This window comes from Chaetodon trifascialis, chromosome 16 (genome assembly GCF_039877785.1).
Source record: "Chaetodon trifascialis isolate fChaTrf1 chromosome 16, fChaTrf1.hap1, whole genome shotgun sequence".
Classification (NCBI taxonomy): Eukaryota; Metazoa; Chordata; class Actinopteri; order Chaetodontiformes; family Chaetodontidae; genus Chaetodon; species Chaetodon trifascialis.
Window position 1 is genome coordinate 22234466 of NC_092071.1, and position 17829 is coordinate 22252294.

Sequence of the window (17829 nt, forward strand, 5' to 3'; positions counted from 1 at the left end):
TAAATCAATGTGCGAAGGAGCAGTACATCAAGAGTAAATGCTGTATTCTGTCTGTTTCAGAGCAGAAGTAAAGCTTGGAAGGTTTTCTCTCTTTCACCATAGCAGAAGTTTGGGAGCAGTTTGTCTTAGTTTGTCTTCAGTGTCTATGAGCATCACACCATCTCCTCCCCCATCTGGGCTCCCTTCCTTTTAACCTCCCACTCCTTCCCTTCTCGACCCACTCTAATTAGGATTAAGTTTCAAACATGCCTTTGGTGCGTCCCCTGCCAAGTCCCCAACCATATGGCCACCACAAATGCAGCTTTGTTCTCTGTAAATATTGTCTGCCTTAGATTGTAGCCCCTGAGTCAGTGGAGAGCGAAGCACTTAAAATCAAAACCTCTTTTATCCTGTTATTTATGACCCCTGTTTGACAGGGGCCAACATGTGGAATATGTACATGTGGCCTATGAATGTTGTTAAGTTGCAAAACAGCATTCGACATAAGCATGTGTCCAGTTGACCTTGCCAGAGTCCTTTCATGAATCGGGGGAAGAGAGATAGAGTAGCAGTGAAGCACATAACCTTAACCATGTGTATCCCAGCTGTGTGCAACAGCCTTCCTGCTCGATGGTCCAAGTGATTCCTCGTGTTCCCAAAACACCACAATGATGAAACCGTGGTCATCAGATCATTAGATTTAGAAATGTCTCTGGGTTACAAATGTCACCTCCGCACCTGTGTCTGTGTTTTTTATGAAATATTGTGTTTCATGCAAACTCTTTCCCTTGTCTGTTCCAGGAATCAGATGGTCAGGGTTGTCCGTTCTGTCGTTGTGAGATCAAAGGCACAGAGCCCATAATTGTGGATCCCTTTGACCCAAGAAATGAGGGCAACAAGTGCTTCTTCCTGGACCAGCACAGCTGCCCCATGCTGGAGCTGGATGATGAGGAAGACAGAGAAGACTGCCTGGTCATGAATGGACTCGCCAACATCAGGAAGGTAAAGACTTGCAGTGCTGGCTGCTAGTCAGTCTGTTGATCAGTGCCGGAAAGGGCTTCCATACATCTGATGTTCTTTTATTGTAGTGTTCTGTTTGTTTTTGCTGGTTGCACTCCTGATGAATCTAAAAAAAAAAAGTGCAACATCCTATAAATTGTTCACATCAAATGCAAATAGTAGTACATATCTAACCTTAACCAACTGAAGACACCTCTTGAACTGTTTCTTTAAATTTGATGAACTTGCTCTTCTTTTTAGCGGTAAAAGAGAATGCATTTTGCATTTATCTTTGACTTAAGTCCATAATTCTACTAGTTTAATGTGATAAATCCACATGATTTACTCTCTTACAACACTTAAACAATTCATCTTCCAGTGATAAATAACTGAACACCCCTCTAAAAGATAATTTCCTTTCCCTCAGCACTGTGCTGACCGCCAGAACTCGCCCATGGTGTCTCCCAGCTCTTCACCTGTCAGCCAACACAGAAAAGCCCACGGAGGAGACCCCGGCCACAGCTTCCAGCACCTCGGCCTTCCCCCTGTCCCGCCACGACTTGACCTCATCCACAAGGGCGCCATTCGTTCCCCATCCGCCAGTCCCAGCAGCTCCCCGAAGGTCAGTCACAGCATTCCCCAGAGAAGACGAATGGGTCACCTGTATGTTCCTGCACATCATCTCTACAGTCAAGTGTCAGTGGGCTGTCACATAATGATTTAAAGCGCATTTTATCTAAAAGTTTTGGAATTGCTTTAAAGGAGGACTTTGCACAAGGAGAATGTAAACACAGGAAACACGTTCAGAATAATTACAGTCTCAGAATAAGAGAAAAGATAACTCAAAAAACAAATTAAAAGAAGAAAGAAATGTTTCAATTTCTGAAGGGTTTTATAACCCACAAATCATGTTGTTGTGACAGTTGTTCATTTCCTCTGGGTGGCTTGTAAAGGTGGAAATGGTTAGGGAAAACTATTCATACTAGGTTCAGCCAAAGGTAATGGGCAAGATTTTCAGTTTCACTTGAACATTTCTATTTGGCAGCATGCAACGAAGACCTGTGACCATACTGAATGCCAAAATCTGGATTTCTTCTTTGTGTTTTATTTGGATCCACATATACGTCGCTTCCACAAAAAGCTTACCAGTCCCTCTGTAGTCCACAGCATCGACAACATAAATGATGTGGTGTGATTTAAAAAAATGATCTTGAACTGTTGCTGTCTGCTGTCATTTCTGTGAACATTCCATGTGTCTCCTCCTCTCTAGTCTTCACCAGGCATGTCCAGGAAGCAGGACAAGCCTCTCCCAGCCCCGCCTCCTCCTCAGAGGGACCCACCTCCGCCGCCCCCCCCTGAGCGTCCTCCTCCCATCCCCCCAGAGTCTCGCCACTCTTGGCTCCCAAGTTCCTCTTCCTTGTCCTCTTCCATCTCCTCTTCTACTGGCATGCTGTCAGACTCCCAGATCAACCCTGAGACACGGTGTCCCAAAGACAGCCACTTTGCAGATGCCCATAGGACTGGATCCGAACACCTGCTCCACCCGCTCCAGCCGGGACTCGCCGGCCCCTCTCACCTGAATGGAAGACCACTCAGTTGTCCGTCTGCGGGATTTGTGAGGTTACATCACAGAATGGAGGGGGCAGGAGGCTCAGAGATCTCCAAGGTAGGGCTTAGATGTCAGTTTGAACATTTATGGGGTAAATTAGGATGAGTATGGAAAAACCTATTTGTTGTGCTTTTAAATGAAATGTTTTGACAACAGTTGAATGAATTGCCATGAAATTTGCTTCAGACAGTCATGTTCCCCTCAGGATGAGTTGGAATCACTGTGGTGATCCTCTTACTTTTCATCTAGCACCATCATGAGGTCACAATGTTATTTTGTCCATTAGTTTGGTTTATGACCAAATACCTGCAAGACCAATGACATTCCCATCAGTCCGAGCTGTACTTATGCTAACAAACGAAACTAATATGGTGAACATGGGGAACGTTAGACCAGCTGTTGAACGTTGAATGGATTACCATGGTGACACTGGAAAACTGACAACTTTGATCTTTGAGTGTCCTGTTGATGCACACTATTCTCTCACAATGCAATGCACAAAGGAAATGGAAGAGCTCCTCACAGCTGGAATAAAGTAAAACAAATTGTAGATGGTGGTACAGCAGCTTTGTGAACATGCCAGAAAGCAAACCAGTATTTTTACATTCTTTACATATATTTCCATTTCCATTTCCATATCTAATTTAGAAGATTAATTGAAGTCATCTGTGACACTGAAACTGAAGACAGAAGGTGGGAAGGGCTAATATGTTTTCAGTGCCATTCACTGTCTGCCCCACCCATGTTTTCTCATTTGTTTATTTTACACTTTTTAACAACACAGTCATTCTGATTAGGGACATGTACTATGTATGATAATAATCTGCTGGACCAGGTGTCAGCTGGATCACCCACGTTCACCCTGAGTCGCTTCAATAAAGCAAAGTCCTCAGTACAGGAAGACATAAGACGTATATGTTTAGCCTTATGAGAAAAACATCACAGCTCGTTCTTCATCCAGCTTGTTTTATTCAGCAATTTACTTGTTAGTAATGGCTTCTGCCGCGTTGGTGTCCTTCCTCTTTTTGTACTTATCAAATGATAGATGATTGAAATTCTCAGCCTGAATAAAATGCACCATTTTGTCTTCGAGATGTGGATGTAACGACGTATGTTGAGCCACATTTCGGTGACTCATCAGCTACTTTTCAGAGAAAAGACTTCTCTTCTGCTCAGGTTTGGTTTGACGTTTCTTTGTTGGTGGCAGAGCTCTGAAGTAGTCTGTTGCTTTTTGGGTAGCTCTCACAGTTGGTTACTACATTCAGTCAAATGTGTTGACAAGAAGAGGAGGAGAGGAGAAATGTGTACTGATGACCAATGACAGTCACTGCCATCTTTTCTTCTATCGAGTGTTATAGTGGTCACATTACCATCTGTTGGATTATAACAGCGTCACAGTGCAAACTGTTTGCAGTGTCCACCCAGAGTAATCCCACGCACGACATTGTCCATTCCATAACCCAGACCCAATTCAGCTGCTGCCTGGTATGCAAAGGGGCATTTTGAAACAACTGGTCGCTGCACATTTCTAATTTTTGTCGTCACTCGTGCGTACCTGAGTATCTGTTATGTGCACCCCTGAATTTAACTGCTTACCCGACAGCAAGGCTCCATGAACTATTTTTCATTAGATAAAATAACTGAATGTGCGTTTGCTTATGTTGTGTCAAAGTTTTAATGAGTTTACATTCATATACTGTAGTTATAAAACAGAGTGAGATATGCATAAAGCTTCATTTCTGAGCAGAGAGACAGTTGTGGAAGATGATGATATCTTGATTCACGTGTTTTTATTGTTGGATTGTGGAAGGACTGAGGATATTATCTGACAGGCTCTGTAGATAAGGAGAGCAGCAGGCACATGACTAATGAGCTGCTCTGCCACTCTTCTAATGAGTAAATGCATACTTACACAATAGTTATCTGTCTCTCCATCTGGCAGAGATAATCTATCAGTAATCTATGCTAAATAATGAAATCTGTGACTTAAACTCAGTGTTTGCAATGTTGCAGTATGACCAAGCACATCATGCAGAGACTCCCTCAGCGTTTACTGCTGTGGGAATCAGAATACTGCTGAGCATCTGTAGAATTTGTCCACTCACTCCACCTTATCATTTAAAAGGCTAGTGTGCAGCGTACACATTCACACACACACACACACACACACACACACACACACACACACACACACACACACACAAGCCCATCATTCTCCCTTGAGAGACAGTCTGATCAGAAAGTGTCTGCAGTGGAGAGCTTTGGTATGTTTGGTCATATTTAGGAATTTGTTTTGGTTATTTGCATACTTTCTGAGCGTTCATTTGAATGTGTGCTGTGCATATGGAATGCATTTCCCAACTAGTGTTATGAAGGCCCAGGATTTTCAGAATTGACATGGCTTTGGTAAAGAGAGGTTTAGTAGTATTATTAGCAGTAGTGGTAGTAGTTCTAAAAATGCTAGAAATACATTGATAAATTGTATTGTTTTACATGACACAGGATCTATACAGTACTTTTTGTGATAATGGATAATAACAAATATCAGTAAGCAATTAATGCTGCTCAGAACACTGAAGACTGATGATTGGAGAACTCCTATCCATCCTTTATTTGACATGTATCAAGTTTGATCAAACAAGTCGTTTGCACATAAATTCTGGTTTTGCATCCTTAAATCCACACTTCCTTTTTGGTCAGTTGCTCTGAAGTTTCAGTAAGTGAATAAAACATTTCCCTTTGTTGTAGATCTGTAATATCTAACTACAATACAGTGTCCTGGCTGTGTTTGATAAGTGATATGACTACACCTACAGCAGAATCAAGGAGGAACATCAGATATCTGATGTAACATTTGAGTTTATTTCAGTTCATCAGATTCAGTTGATATTGACCTTTTCAATTGTTCCTTTGTGTGTTTTTTAATACTCCCCCCTTGTCTTGTGTGTCTGTGCAGCCCTTCTCCAACGGTGTGCAAATCAGCGATGAGTATGACATCCTTCCCTCACAGCACTCACCAACACAGTCCACACTTGCCAGTAGCCACAAGTGAGTATTACACACACACACACACACACACACACACACACACACACACACACACACACACACACACATATTTTTCTGGAAAGATATGAACCAAGTTTCCTTGGAAATGTCCTGTCCTTATTCTCTGTATCCCAGTGGTACTTTACTGTCATTTCCCAGTGAACTTTTTTATGCATCCGATTATAAGGCTGTGTCTTAAAACAGTTTATTAAAATGAAAGTCTGTGATAATCATAAAAAATTATTAAATGCTGGGCAAATGGCTGTTTAATCATTGGATCATGCATGCCAAATCTTTTTGAGTCTCAGTTATATCCAATTTCCTCTCTTAGACCGTGCAAGGTTATTTGGCTGTAGAACCTTGTAGAGTGAAGTAGGAACAGGACAAAGTAGCTGTGTGGTCTGCGGTCTTAAAGTAAACTTTGGGGAGAGCAGTAACAAAATTGGCCTCATAGTTTTTGCCATTATCCTGGACTCCTCTTAGATCTGTCCTTTGCGTCTGAAGTTCCAGCTCCCAAACTCTCACCCTCCTTTTCTCTATGGTTTCAGCCTTCTATTAGTGAGTTCTAGTATCCTTATGGAGAAATCCAGGTTAGAAACAGCTTTGAAAAATGATGGCTGAACATCTAATGGCCTTTCAGCTGCAGCGAGAATTAGATTAGGTATGTCTGTGTATCCTTAGGGCTGTATTGGAGGCAGGGGATAGAGCTGTCACTTCCGATGAAGCTTGAGCCAAAAAGGCTCTTCTACTGAAAACAATTTAGTGCTGTTAGAGAGTGATGTACACACACTTAGATATGTGTGTGTATATATCTATCTTTATCTCTATTTATCTATATATCTATCTATCTATATATACACACACACACACACACACACACACACACACACGTATGTGTGTGTGTGTATAGATAGATAGATAGATAGATAGATAGATAGATAGATAGATAGATAGATAGATAGATAGATAGATAGATAGATAGATAGATAGATAGATAGATAGATAGATAGATAGATAGTAAAACACCAATGCTATAGCAAGGGGGAGCCAGGAGGACAGGTCAGAGGGGAGGTACAATCATCCTCCCCACACTCCAAGACTTGGTACCAAGCCCCAGCATTCAACACCCTTAACACAAGGGCAGCTGACCTGAGATTAAAGATCATGGCTGAGCAACATCAACAGGACAGTAAGAGCCTTCATCAAAAACTTAGTGGGCCTGTGGAAAATGACTCTGGAGGCCAACTCAAAGCACAGAAGCACTAATCATGACTGCATAAGAACAGGCCCTCAGTACAAGATCAGTAGAGGCAAGGGTCAACCACACAAGACTGGACCCCAGGTGCAGGCTGTGCAAAGGTGCCATTGAGACGGTTCAGCACATAGTAGCAGGGTGAAGATGCTGGCAGGGAAGGCATACATGGAACGACATATCGAAGTGGCAGGCATAGTGTACAGGAATATCTGTACTGAGTACGGGTTGGAAGCCCAAAGTCAAAATGTTAGAGACCTCCTGAAGTGGTGGAGAATGACCGAGCCAAGATTCCATGGGACAGAAGAAGACAATAGCAATAGACGTAGATATCCTGAGCTACAGCAACATCAAGAAGAAGGAATACGGGAAGCTCAAAAAATATCAAGGGCTGAGAGAGGAGGTAGAGAAGATGTGGGGAGTAAAGGCAACAGTGGTACCAGTGGTAATTGAAGCACTGGGGGCAGTGACCCAAAAACTGAGCGAGTGGCTTCAGCAGATTCCGGGAACAACATCTGAGGTCTTTGCTCGTTGTGACCAAAAAGTCCACTGGACTTGTTTTCAAAATGCATGAAGCTTGTTAGATGTTCCTTTGCAAATGACTGACTAATGCTGAGTTTTGTGGTGAGGATGCAGGAGAGGTTTTCTTCTGATGACTCGCCATAAAGAGCAAATTTGTGCTGGTGTCAGTCTAACGGCGGTTTAATTTGCCTTTCCAGCAATCCAACAAGCAGTCGTCTCAGAAAGTTCTCTTGGTCTTCTAGACCTCAACTTGATCTCCACTGTTCATGTTAACTCCTCTTTCTTAATTATATTAATAAGGAAACAACCACCTGAAAACCTTTTGCTGTCGGCAGCTGCTAAGAGGAGCCCATGGCTGCTGATTATTGTGACAACATTCGAGTCAGAGTATTTATAAAGCTTTAAAATTTGCATCATCGGGCCCTTTCTAACAGCGATTACAGCTACACATAATTAAGGTCAGAGACCTTGGTAAAAATTATCGAGTGCTGAAATGTCTTGGGGTGTCCAAGCTTTTGCATGGTGTTCCTTTCCTTTTTTCAATCAAAAATTCTACAATAGACTAAACCCTGCTTAAAATATTGAAGATGACAGAGGGTACCCAAACAGTCCTAACCTGAATGTTTATCTGGTAATTACTGCGTCTGTTGGCTGTTAGGTGTGCCTAAGAAGTCCCTGTATCATTCATGCTAAACAGTTCCTCACTGTCTTCTTGTTTAATCATTACCTGCAAAAGACTAAGGCGTTAGTGTACTTTGTACCTGTACAGCACAATAACATTGTAGTGTAATACATGCAGCAGTAAACACAACTAGCAGGGTGGAGACAGCTGATAAGTGTTTTCACATTTCAGTACACAAAAGAGCATTAATGAATTTGGCCTGCTTGCCATGGTCTGCAGTCTGTTTTTGTGGCACCATGAAGAGACTGAAGCCATGATCAGTGTTGTTTTGAGACATTTATTCCTTCAGAAAGGAGTTATTATTAATCACAATTATTTCATACATAAATCTGCTGAGAGGTTCATGGTTTACTGCTTAACTGAGAAAGACGAGGGTGTAGCTCAGCCACTTTAATTTTAATTCCCGATAATTTTGGAGATTACAACACACACCATTTAGTCCACAGGCCTGCTCCTCTGATATTCAGATGAGTGGTTCCCATATTTTTTAGAACCACAGCACGCACAAACACAGGTGTGTACACACACGCACCCTTTTCAGCTAACCATGGAAAGCCTGCCTAAAAATCTTTCAGTGAACTTTTAATCAAAGAAGTCTGCAGTTTTAGGCTATACAACTGTGCTGATTGACAGATACATAAAGTAGTTAAGTTAAAATAAACAATGAATAAAGTTTACAATGTCAGTTGATTCAACAGGTTTCTTTCATTTTCTATCAAGACAAAGCTATCATCTAATAAGTGGCAGCAAAACTATATATTGAGCAGGCTTTTTTAATGATGTTTTTAATATATATTGCTTATTTCTTCCATTTTGACAAGCCAGTATGTGGTGTAGTAAATGTAAATGTCACCGTGTTGTTTGAAATGAAACATTGCTCAAATGTATAATAACAAACACAGCTAATCTTGCTTCCTCACGCTGCCCCAGGACTACCGTCCTCCTCGTAATGTGACCATGAACACATCAGTGATTGCAGTTTGAATGTAATAACTGTATGAGTGATACTGATGTAAACGTTGAGTTCACGAAGTATGCACATTTTTACAGACCCTCCAACCCTTTCAGTAGTCCTGTGGTGGAACGACAGCGGGGAGTGACGGAGAGGGTGGAGGACGACTATCAGATCCCAACATCCAACCTCTGCTTGAGTCAGGCTCCCATCTGCATCTCTGTCCCCAGCAGGTATGAGCCTTCTCTCTGGGCATCAGTTACTATGGTGATAAATCCACGATGGTTCGAGTTTCATTAAGCTGCTGTGAACCAAAAAGATGTCCTCTGTCATTCAGACACTTGGAGAACGGCTCTCCAGAGCCCTCCATCGAGGAGAAGAAGCCTCGGCCCCCAGTGCCTGGTGAGTCCTAAAACAAGCAGAGATCACTTATGCCTTGCAAGTTGTAAATCTAGAATCTTTATCCCTGCACAATGAGATCGTTGCCATCTTCTGCTGACATAGTGAGTGTTGCAATGAGTAGGTGAATCCGATGCCACTAATGCGTTCTGAAGAAACTGAACACATCTGGACACTGCTTATAATCCACTATGGAGTCTTAAAAGGTTCTCGTACCGATTCTTAAAATAAAGAAGAGGCTACGGGTAGACAGCCAGTCTTTGGTAGCTGTTAAGCATCCTGCAGGGGAGAGAGTTTACTGATGTCATCCGAACTGAAAGAAAAGTGTAGCTGGGTAACAACAGAGGCATCATCCCCTTTACAGATCCTTATTAACCATTATGTCTGACTATAGGTAAACATAAAATCAAGACGATATATTGACCTTTGCTTCTGTTCCTCAGGTGGACCCTCAGAGTCGGTCAGGGGGTTGGTCTCAGGGGCAGCACACACTGCCATCTGCCCCTTAAGCACCAAGAAGACCCCCTCTGACTACGACATTCTGCTGCCCCCCCAAGGTACTCTACCCCAGCCAGAACACATTCCTGTCCCACGTCCCCTCTCCGAGACACAGCTCCCTGTCTGTCAGCCTCTCTGCTTCTGTATCCCAACTGTCTGAGCCTGTCTTCTCTCTGCAACACACCTGTGTGTTCAGGTGTACTGTGTAATTTTAGAAAGTCGCTCTTGTCTCCCTCTGTCAGACTTGTATTTCTGTAATTCCTTCAGTGAATCTCAGGTGATTCACTGAAGGAATTCTGTTTCTTTTCTTTACGTTCAGTCTGATACATTACAGGAAAATTATCAGAATATCTATAAGATCTATAACAATAACTTCTAAATAACATTAACTTCACTATCATTTTATTAAAACCATATTCTGCAGTTGGTATACAGCACATTTCTGTTCAACTGCCGATGATTCTGCTAGGAGTAAAACATGTATTATCACATCGTCCTCATTTAAATAGCAGTGAGCAGTGGAGGAAAATGTTCATAGTAAGTTCTAAAAATAAAACTGCTCAATATAAAAAAATGTCCTCTGTGACTGTTATCCCATTGTATATTCTATCATCATTAGATTTCTGGTGCATTAAGTTTGTTGAGGTGGAGCTCTTGTGTAGGACTATAACTAATTCTTTTCATTATGGATTCATCTGCTGATTATTTTCTCAATGAATCCATTGATTGCAACCTCGAAATTATTGCAATAATTAAAATGAAAAGCAGCAAATTGTCACATTTGTGAAGCTGGAGCCATGCCATGTTCTGGTTATCAAAATAGTTGCCAGTTGTCAGTCGACTAGTTGATTAATGGGCTAATTGTTTCAGTTAAAAAAAAAATCTGTTTTATAAACTTCATATGTTTTGTCATATTTGTAAAGTAACTAGTAACTAAAGCTGTCAGATGAATGTAGTGGAGTAAAAAGGGGCATGAAAATGAAAGACTCAAGTTAAGCACAACGCCCTCAGATTTGTACAGTACTTGAATAAATGCTCTTGTAGTTACATCCCACCTCTGAGAATGAGTGTGCACTGTGCTGTAAACAAACAGCAGAACTGGGATTCACACACAGTTTGCTGATTGTATTGATCACTCGTCATGTGCTTTATTTGTATGTTTGATGGGAAAAGCACCTCCCCAGCCTTTACTAACCCACACGCTGTAATTCAGCATCCTAACAGAGTCCTAAATGTGTGTGAGATGTGCATGGGTAAGTATTTAAAACAATACCACATCCTAATCCTTTGATCATTTTTACTACAGCACGTTTCTAAGCCAGCCCCCTCGCACATCCTGTCCCTGTCCTCCTCCACCTGTGAAGTCTCCCGTCAAAAATATCCTCTCTTGGTTTTTCTCTAAAGGGAAGCATGCCAGCTGCTCTTCAGCATGTAATCCTATTGCCGGAGCTGCATTTGGTTTAGGCTTCATGGCAGCGTCAGCCACCTCCACATGGAATAAGTAGAAACTGTGAGTCAGACCATAGCAGAGAGTTCAGTCTTGTCTGTGGCTTCTGTCATGTTTCAGCATTAGAGGACCCCTTCAACAGCCGCCCTCCATCCCAGCCTCCTCCTCCACCTGCGCGACACAGCTTCACCGACCTCTCCTCCTCTTCACCGTCCCCACCCTGCAACTCCTCCATGTCCTCCTCCTCTGTCATCACAAGACCACACAGGCCCTCTTCTGGACTGGAGCACTTGCTGTTAACCCCTGGTTAGTTGGCAAAGTTGCATCAAATCAAACCTAAAGTGAAACATATTAATGTGCTGCATCTCCTACAGTGTTCTGCTGATCTAATGATTTTCTCTCTCAGTGGATTAAGTGTTTATTATGTTCAAAAGTATCACACTGCATATCATCAACAGTATTATTGAATGGCAGATAACCTGTATTTCTCTGTGTCATCTGTGGTCCAGACACAGTGTTTGACATGCTGAACAGTGCTGCTCCTCTGCCTCCAGCCAGACGACACACAGAAAATGTTAAAGGCTCCAGAGGCTGCCTGGAGTACGACCATTTACCAGCCAGTCAAGGTAGAGCTACATCTCCTTCTCAGCAAATGACTACATGAGGAAACGCACACGTATGGCATGCTCACTGCGTATTAGACCTCAGGCCTCTCACATATTCTGACAGGACATGTGACCAAAAAAGATCAAAACCTTGTTCTTGAGGAATTAAGGTCTGGAAAAAGCATGAGCCTTTGAACTTGAAATTGTTCAGGATCCCTTGTTACTCTCAGAGAAAAAATACCTGTCTGTTGAAAGATTAATGTATGCTCTCATGGGCTCAGAGAGCCTCATCAACATGAACAACATGAGTAGGAAGTCCTGAGCAGCTCTTTCAGTGATGACCGTAGGACTCACTTTGTGCAGACATGCAACGTTTGTCTGAATCTTTGAATTCCAAATCAGCTTCATTTTGTTTGGGTTCAGTGGTTTTTAATTCCAAAACTATTCCCTGTTTCCCTTAAAGCAGACAGACCACATTTTACCAACTCTGGCATTCCATTTAGGAGCAGGACATCAAAGACATTTGTGCAGTGAATACCTCAATATCTACTTCCTAGCTGTGAAAGACAGTGATTACTTAATGATGAAGAACTCTGAAGGTACTGGAAAAATGCCAAAGCTTTGGTTCTGTGACAAGCAGTGTTGAGTTTACAAACCTCTCCTTGACCACTAATAATGCGCTCAAGTTTCAGCCTATGTGCCCAGGGCCGTTTTCCACTGACATGATTTCTCTCCCTCTCTTTCTCCAAGTATCGGTGGACTGTTTGCAGGCCCCTGCTAGGCCACCCAAGCCACTGCCCAGGAAGATTCCTCCAGACAGTCAGCCAAGCAAACCCCACAGCCTAGAGGCAGAGAACGTGGACGCCAAGATAGCCAAGTTGATGGGGGAGGGTTACTCTTTTGAAGACGTGAAGCGGGCGCTGATGATCGCCCAGTACAAAGTAGACGTGGCCCGAAACATTCTGCAAGAGTTCGCCTTAGTGGCCCCGAGACTCAACCTCTAGTCGTAGAGACGGTGAAAGGGGAGCACAACACAAAGCTGTGCCTCTGAATGGACTGACTAAAAAGGGCTTTTTCAGTCTGCTTGGCCTCAGACTGTTGGAACAACAACAATCAACAGAAACAAGAAATATTCAAAGGGAGGCTTGCCTTTTGTTGCAGAGATGGCAACGCACAAAGTGGCTAAAACCAAATCATGACGCAACACAGAGAATCAAAAAGGGAGGAAAGACTGTGTCTGTCTGTGAATGATTTTAACCTGTGAAAAAAAAACAAAAAAACCAGGCTTGTTGTTGTTTACAGTGAGCTTTGCCGGTGCTGGCCTCTGGTTTTTAAATGCTCCTGTTTGTCTCTGGGCTTGGACTGTTTGCCTGTTTTAAAGCCCTGATCCTGCTACTGCTGCTACTGTTCCTTTCAAGTCATGCCACCCTCCAGACTTTAGTTTTAAGGTCCTTTCAGAAGACATTTCCAGCTCATTTCAGCTTGTATGCCAGCCAATTTGTTGGGGGTAATTTGGATTTACGACCAGTGGAGGGAGCCAGACTCCACCGTTTCTCGTCTCACAGGCCTTTTCTCACTCTCTCCTCTTGTCGCCTGTTTCACCCACTTCCTCCCCTTCCTTCCCGTGTGTATTGCCCATTAGAGAATATTCCACTGTTTGCCCAGAGTCTGGCTGACTTGCAGGTCTTAACAAGGTCTGGTGAGTTGGGAGTGGTTAGATGGAGCCAGAGGATGCCTTATTGATTCATTTGTTTCCCCCAGACCTGGAAAAAATTGTACGACAGCTCCAGAGGAGCTCTTGTTAGACTTGCTATCCTATTTGGACAAGATGAGTGTAACAGGAAGAGGGTGGGAGGGTTAGTTTTGCTCTTTGTTTCTGTTCCTAGACCAGAGAACTAATCAGCTGGGGTCTTTTTTAATTACCGTCATCATCTATGGACAGCAAGCCTATGAATGTATTTGTTCTGCATGAGTGAGCTATATCTTTGTACGCTTTGAGCTCTTCTCAGGCCCGGTTTTCCCTTCAGTGATAAAGCGATTGAAAATTTTTGTTTGTGGAAAATGTTTTATTTTTCCACATCAAAAGCCAGACATGTTCGTGCCTGTATTTCAGCTCAAGCATTTACACGACAGGAGCGAACCCTTTATGCAGATCATCGAGCCAGACATCATCTGTTAGTGCTCAGAGACAACGCACTCTGCAGCCATCACCCTGTGGCTGCCGTCTCCACTTCATATGGTGAATTGCTTTCGATCTGAGTTGGAGTGAAAGTCACTTGATAGCTTTGCAGCTATTACGCATTTTTACTGATGTGGAGTTGTGTGACCACAGTACAGGTGAAGTTAAACCTCCCGTACCTCACAATCTAGAATCAGCTGTATGTCTCCCTAATGACTGCAACATGTCTCACCTATGCATATATTGGATTTTTTTTAATTTTTTTTTTCCAAATGTAACACAGTGTTGTGTTTATTAACCTGTTGTACTTTTTACAATATGATTTGTTCCAGACCTGTAAGAGGTGTAGTTTGCTATAAAACAGGGGTATGTTTACACGGATGCTAAGTTCAGGCTGTTACTCTCGTACATATAAAAGGATAATTCCAGGAACTTTATTGTTTTGGCCATCGTCACCATTGCTTATGATAACATTATACTCACTAAAGTAATTGTTGAGATCTGGAAGTGGGATCACGGCAACATCACTCCAACAAATTCTGACAGGACGAGGAACACGAGCAGTCAGAAGTTTGTCTTACATGGGTGTTTGCTTCAAACCATAAACTCTTAGAATATGAAGGCCCATATTTCTTGTCCCATCTAACTATTTTTTAGTGACGTTGCTGGGTTTCCAGAGTATAAGACTATTCTTACTGATGAATGATGGCCAAAACTACAGAAATAACACCAAAGCTGTAAAAAAATAAAAATATCCTTCCCCTAAGTCTGGCATCAAAATTGATACCTGTAGAATCTGGAATTAGATCAGTTCAATGAACTCATGATTCCCTTAGTAGTATTTGCTTACATAGCAGTCACAAGAACTAGCTGCTGCATAATCAGTTCGAGCTAGATTATGTAAACAAAGCCATTTTTGTGTGGCAGAATTCATTTTCTGGGAAACATTGGGCTAACAGAGACAGACGGCATACTTGCTGAAGCATAGATAGATCAGCCGGGTGGATCTTTTGTTCCTGACACTTCAATGTGATGTGTCAACATAATGTGATTCCAACTATATCATCCGATCCATTCTATATCATCTCTTTGGACTGAGGTTCCTCCTTTGTGCTGTGAGTTAGTCCAACGTGTACCCAGGGGACAATAAAGACACAGAGAGCAACGCGTAGTATTGACCCTTTTTCATCTCCGCATGCTCATTGTTCCTGCTGCCATTATTAGACTATCAAAATTAGTTTCAGGTAATGGAGTTTTTCACAGATGAGCTTGAAACTGTTTTTTGTTTTCGGTCCACTGTGATTGAGGCTCCTTAATAATTCAGAGTTTCTGGTCAAAGGTTGTACAGTCTGGCAACAGAAATAGAAATGAAAAAATGAAAAGGATGAGTTGGAACATCCTGATGATACAGCAGGAGGATATGATGATCCCAGTCCTAATTTTTTTTATATATATATATATATATATATATATATATATATATATATATATATATATATATATATATATATATATATATATATATATTTTTTTTTTTTTTTTTTTTTTTTTTTTTTTTTTTGCTGTCGTGTTGTATTCATAATGTGAGAGGGTGAAACCAAACGTGAAAGAGAGTACCTTCTTTCACTGAGTGGTGTTTTTGTGTGTTGGAATGAGCCAGGCACCTCAACAGGTCTCATGATTGATGAACGTTTCATAGTTTCGATCTTATGAGGTTATCTTAACCCTAATTTGACATTTATATACGCCTGGGCAAAATCAGGTTACCATAGCAACTGGGTGAACAAACAGTTGCTGTGTGCATGCAAACATAGTGAGTATGGCTCCTGCGCAGTGTAACAGATAACAGACATCAAATGAAACCCCCATCCCACCCATGTCTTTTCATCAGGAGGATGTAACCACCCCTCCATCTCCCCTTCCTTTTTTGAGCAGCACTTTAAAGGGGAACACCACTGTGGTTTACAGTGTACATATGTTAATACTGGGGCCTGAAACAGTCCATCCATCCATTGTCTATACCCGACCATCCCTTTTTGGGGTTGCGGGAGGGCTGGAGCCTATCCCAGCTGTCGGCCTGAAACAGTCAATAGAGATAATGATAATGAGTGATGCTGTGTGCAAGGAGGTCTGACAACCAAGTTTCTAATCTCTGTTATCACCCACAGTGCAGCACATCCATAAAAGTATGTCAGCTAAATCAACATACATAAACATGTAATTATTCCCCTGACAATGACAGAGAGAGCTTCTACACTCTCCTAGTTCATTTACATTTAACATTCAAATGATGTTTAAATTGTGACGGTGCTGTTTATATTGAACAAGAAAATATCTCTGATCCTCAGAAAGAAATGTGCAAGCCTGCTCTCCTTTTCCGACTCAGTTAATGTTGCATATTAGACAATGAGCTAACACTCATCTGGTTTATTTCCAGTACACCGAGCCACCACACGTCATGAGGTAGGGAATTCAGATGTGAAATTCAGTGGGATTCTCCTTCAACTTGAGGCTTCATTTTTGCACTGTTCTGATTTCACTCTTATTTTCTCAAACTTGAACGACTCTGAGCAAGAATTGTCCATTCCATTGGACTCCCTTGTGAAGGGGGTAAGTGGCCTTAGGTTGCAAAGGGCAGTTTTTACTTCCTAATTTCATTTTCGTATTAATGTGTTCTGGTGGCAAAGTGTTGATAATATGTAAAGCATAGAGTAATGTGCAATTAATTTATACATTATTAATGCTTTTTTCTTGAAATGTTATTTTCATGGATAAGTAAATAAAAAGTCACGCTTACTGTTTTATGTTTTGTGTGTGTGTCGTCTCCATGATACTGTGGGATAGCTGCTTCCTGACAGTTCGCTCCAGTATTAAATAAACACATTACTTTGAGCCAGCGGTTTCTAGTGAGTCAAAAGTGGTTTGGTTTGTTCCAGTAATGCAACAAAAATTTTAAAAGGGTGTCACCCACAATTATGACTTCAGGGAGCATCACTCTGCCTGCGAGCTATGAAGTCAGATCAGGAGAAAGTGCTCTGACAACTAATGGAAGGTACTTGAGATTTAAAGGAATACTGAATTTAACTGACAGTTATGAAAAGTGAGAGATTGTCCCATCAGTGAACTCACCCACTGAGTGATAGAGTAACGACACAGACAGCAGAAATGCCTGTGGTGCTCTGTGATTCTGTACGAGGACTGTGGACTGATAGTCAAGAAGAGTACTCCTTTATAACCAAGAAAAAAATAAAAAATGTTAGTGTCTTTAAATTGTGTGACAACATTAAAGGATACGTTTGGTGATTTTCTATATCATTGTCAGCAAATCCCATGTGCAGACTCAAAGTAACAATTACTGTATCCTACAAACAAGTATTTGTTGTGTGTGTGTGTGTGTGTGTGTGTGTGTGTGTGTGTGTGTGTGTGTGTGTGTGTGTGTGTGTATCTTCTTCTGTGCCATAGAGCTCCATTTTTGTCCAAAAAACTATGAAAAACTGTTGCATTAATTCCTGATTATGGACACCTCACACTGCATTATCCAGCTTATACTGTGATCACTTGCCAAAGAAAAAAACTCACCTCCAATCATTTACATTTTCATGCATTTTGCGATCAAAATCCAAAGTTTTTCATGACTCAGTTTCCATGGTAACACCTG

General features: G+C 41.8%; 1 protein-coding gene across 1 annotated transcript in view; it reads left to right on the forward strand.

Moving 5' to 3' along the window:
* cblb (Cbl proto-oncogene B, E3 ubiquitin protein ligase) overlaps positions 1-15479 on the forward strand; it is a 68596-nt gene extending 53117 nt beyond the window's left edge. Inside the window, exons 10-19 of the mRNA XM_070982675.1 lie at positions 781-981; positions 1406-1600; positions 2249-2644; positions 5544-5635; positions 9142-9276; positions 9381-9445; positions 9886-9999; positions 11508-11693; positions 11897-12013; positions 12743-15479. Coding sequence (XP_070838776.1) covers positions 781-981; positions 1406-1600; positions 2249-2644; positions 5544-5635; positions 9142-9276; positions 9381-9445; positions 9886-9999; positions 11508-11693; positions 11897-12013; positions 12743-12996 — 1755 coding nt within the window. The 3' untranslated portion in view covers positions 12997-15479. The remainder of the gene's footprint in view (positions 1-780; positions 982-1405; positions 1601-2248; positions 2645-5543; positions 5636-9141; positions 9277-9380; positions 9446-9885; positions 10000-11507; positions 11694-11896; positions 12014-12742) is intronic.
* The last annotated feature ends 2350 nt before the right edge of the window (positions 15480-17829 follow it).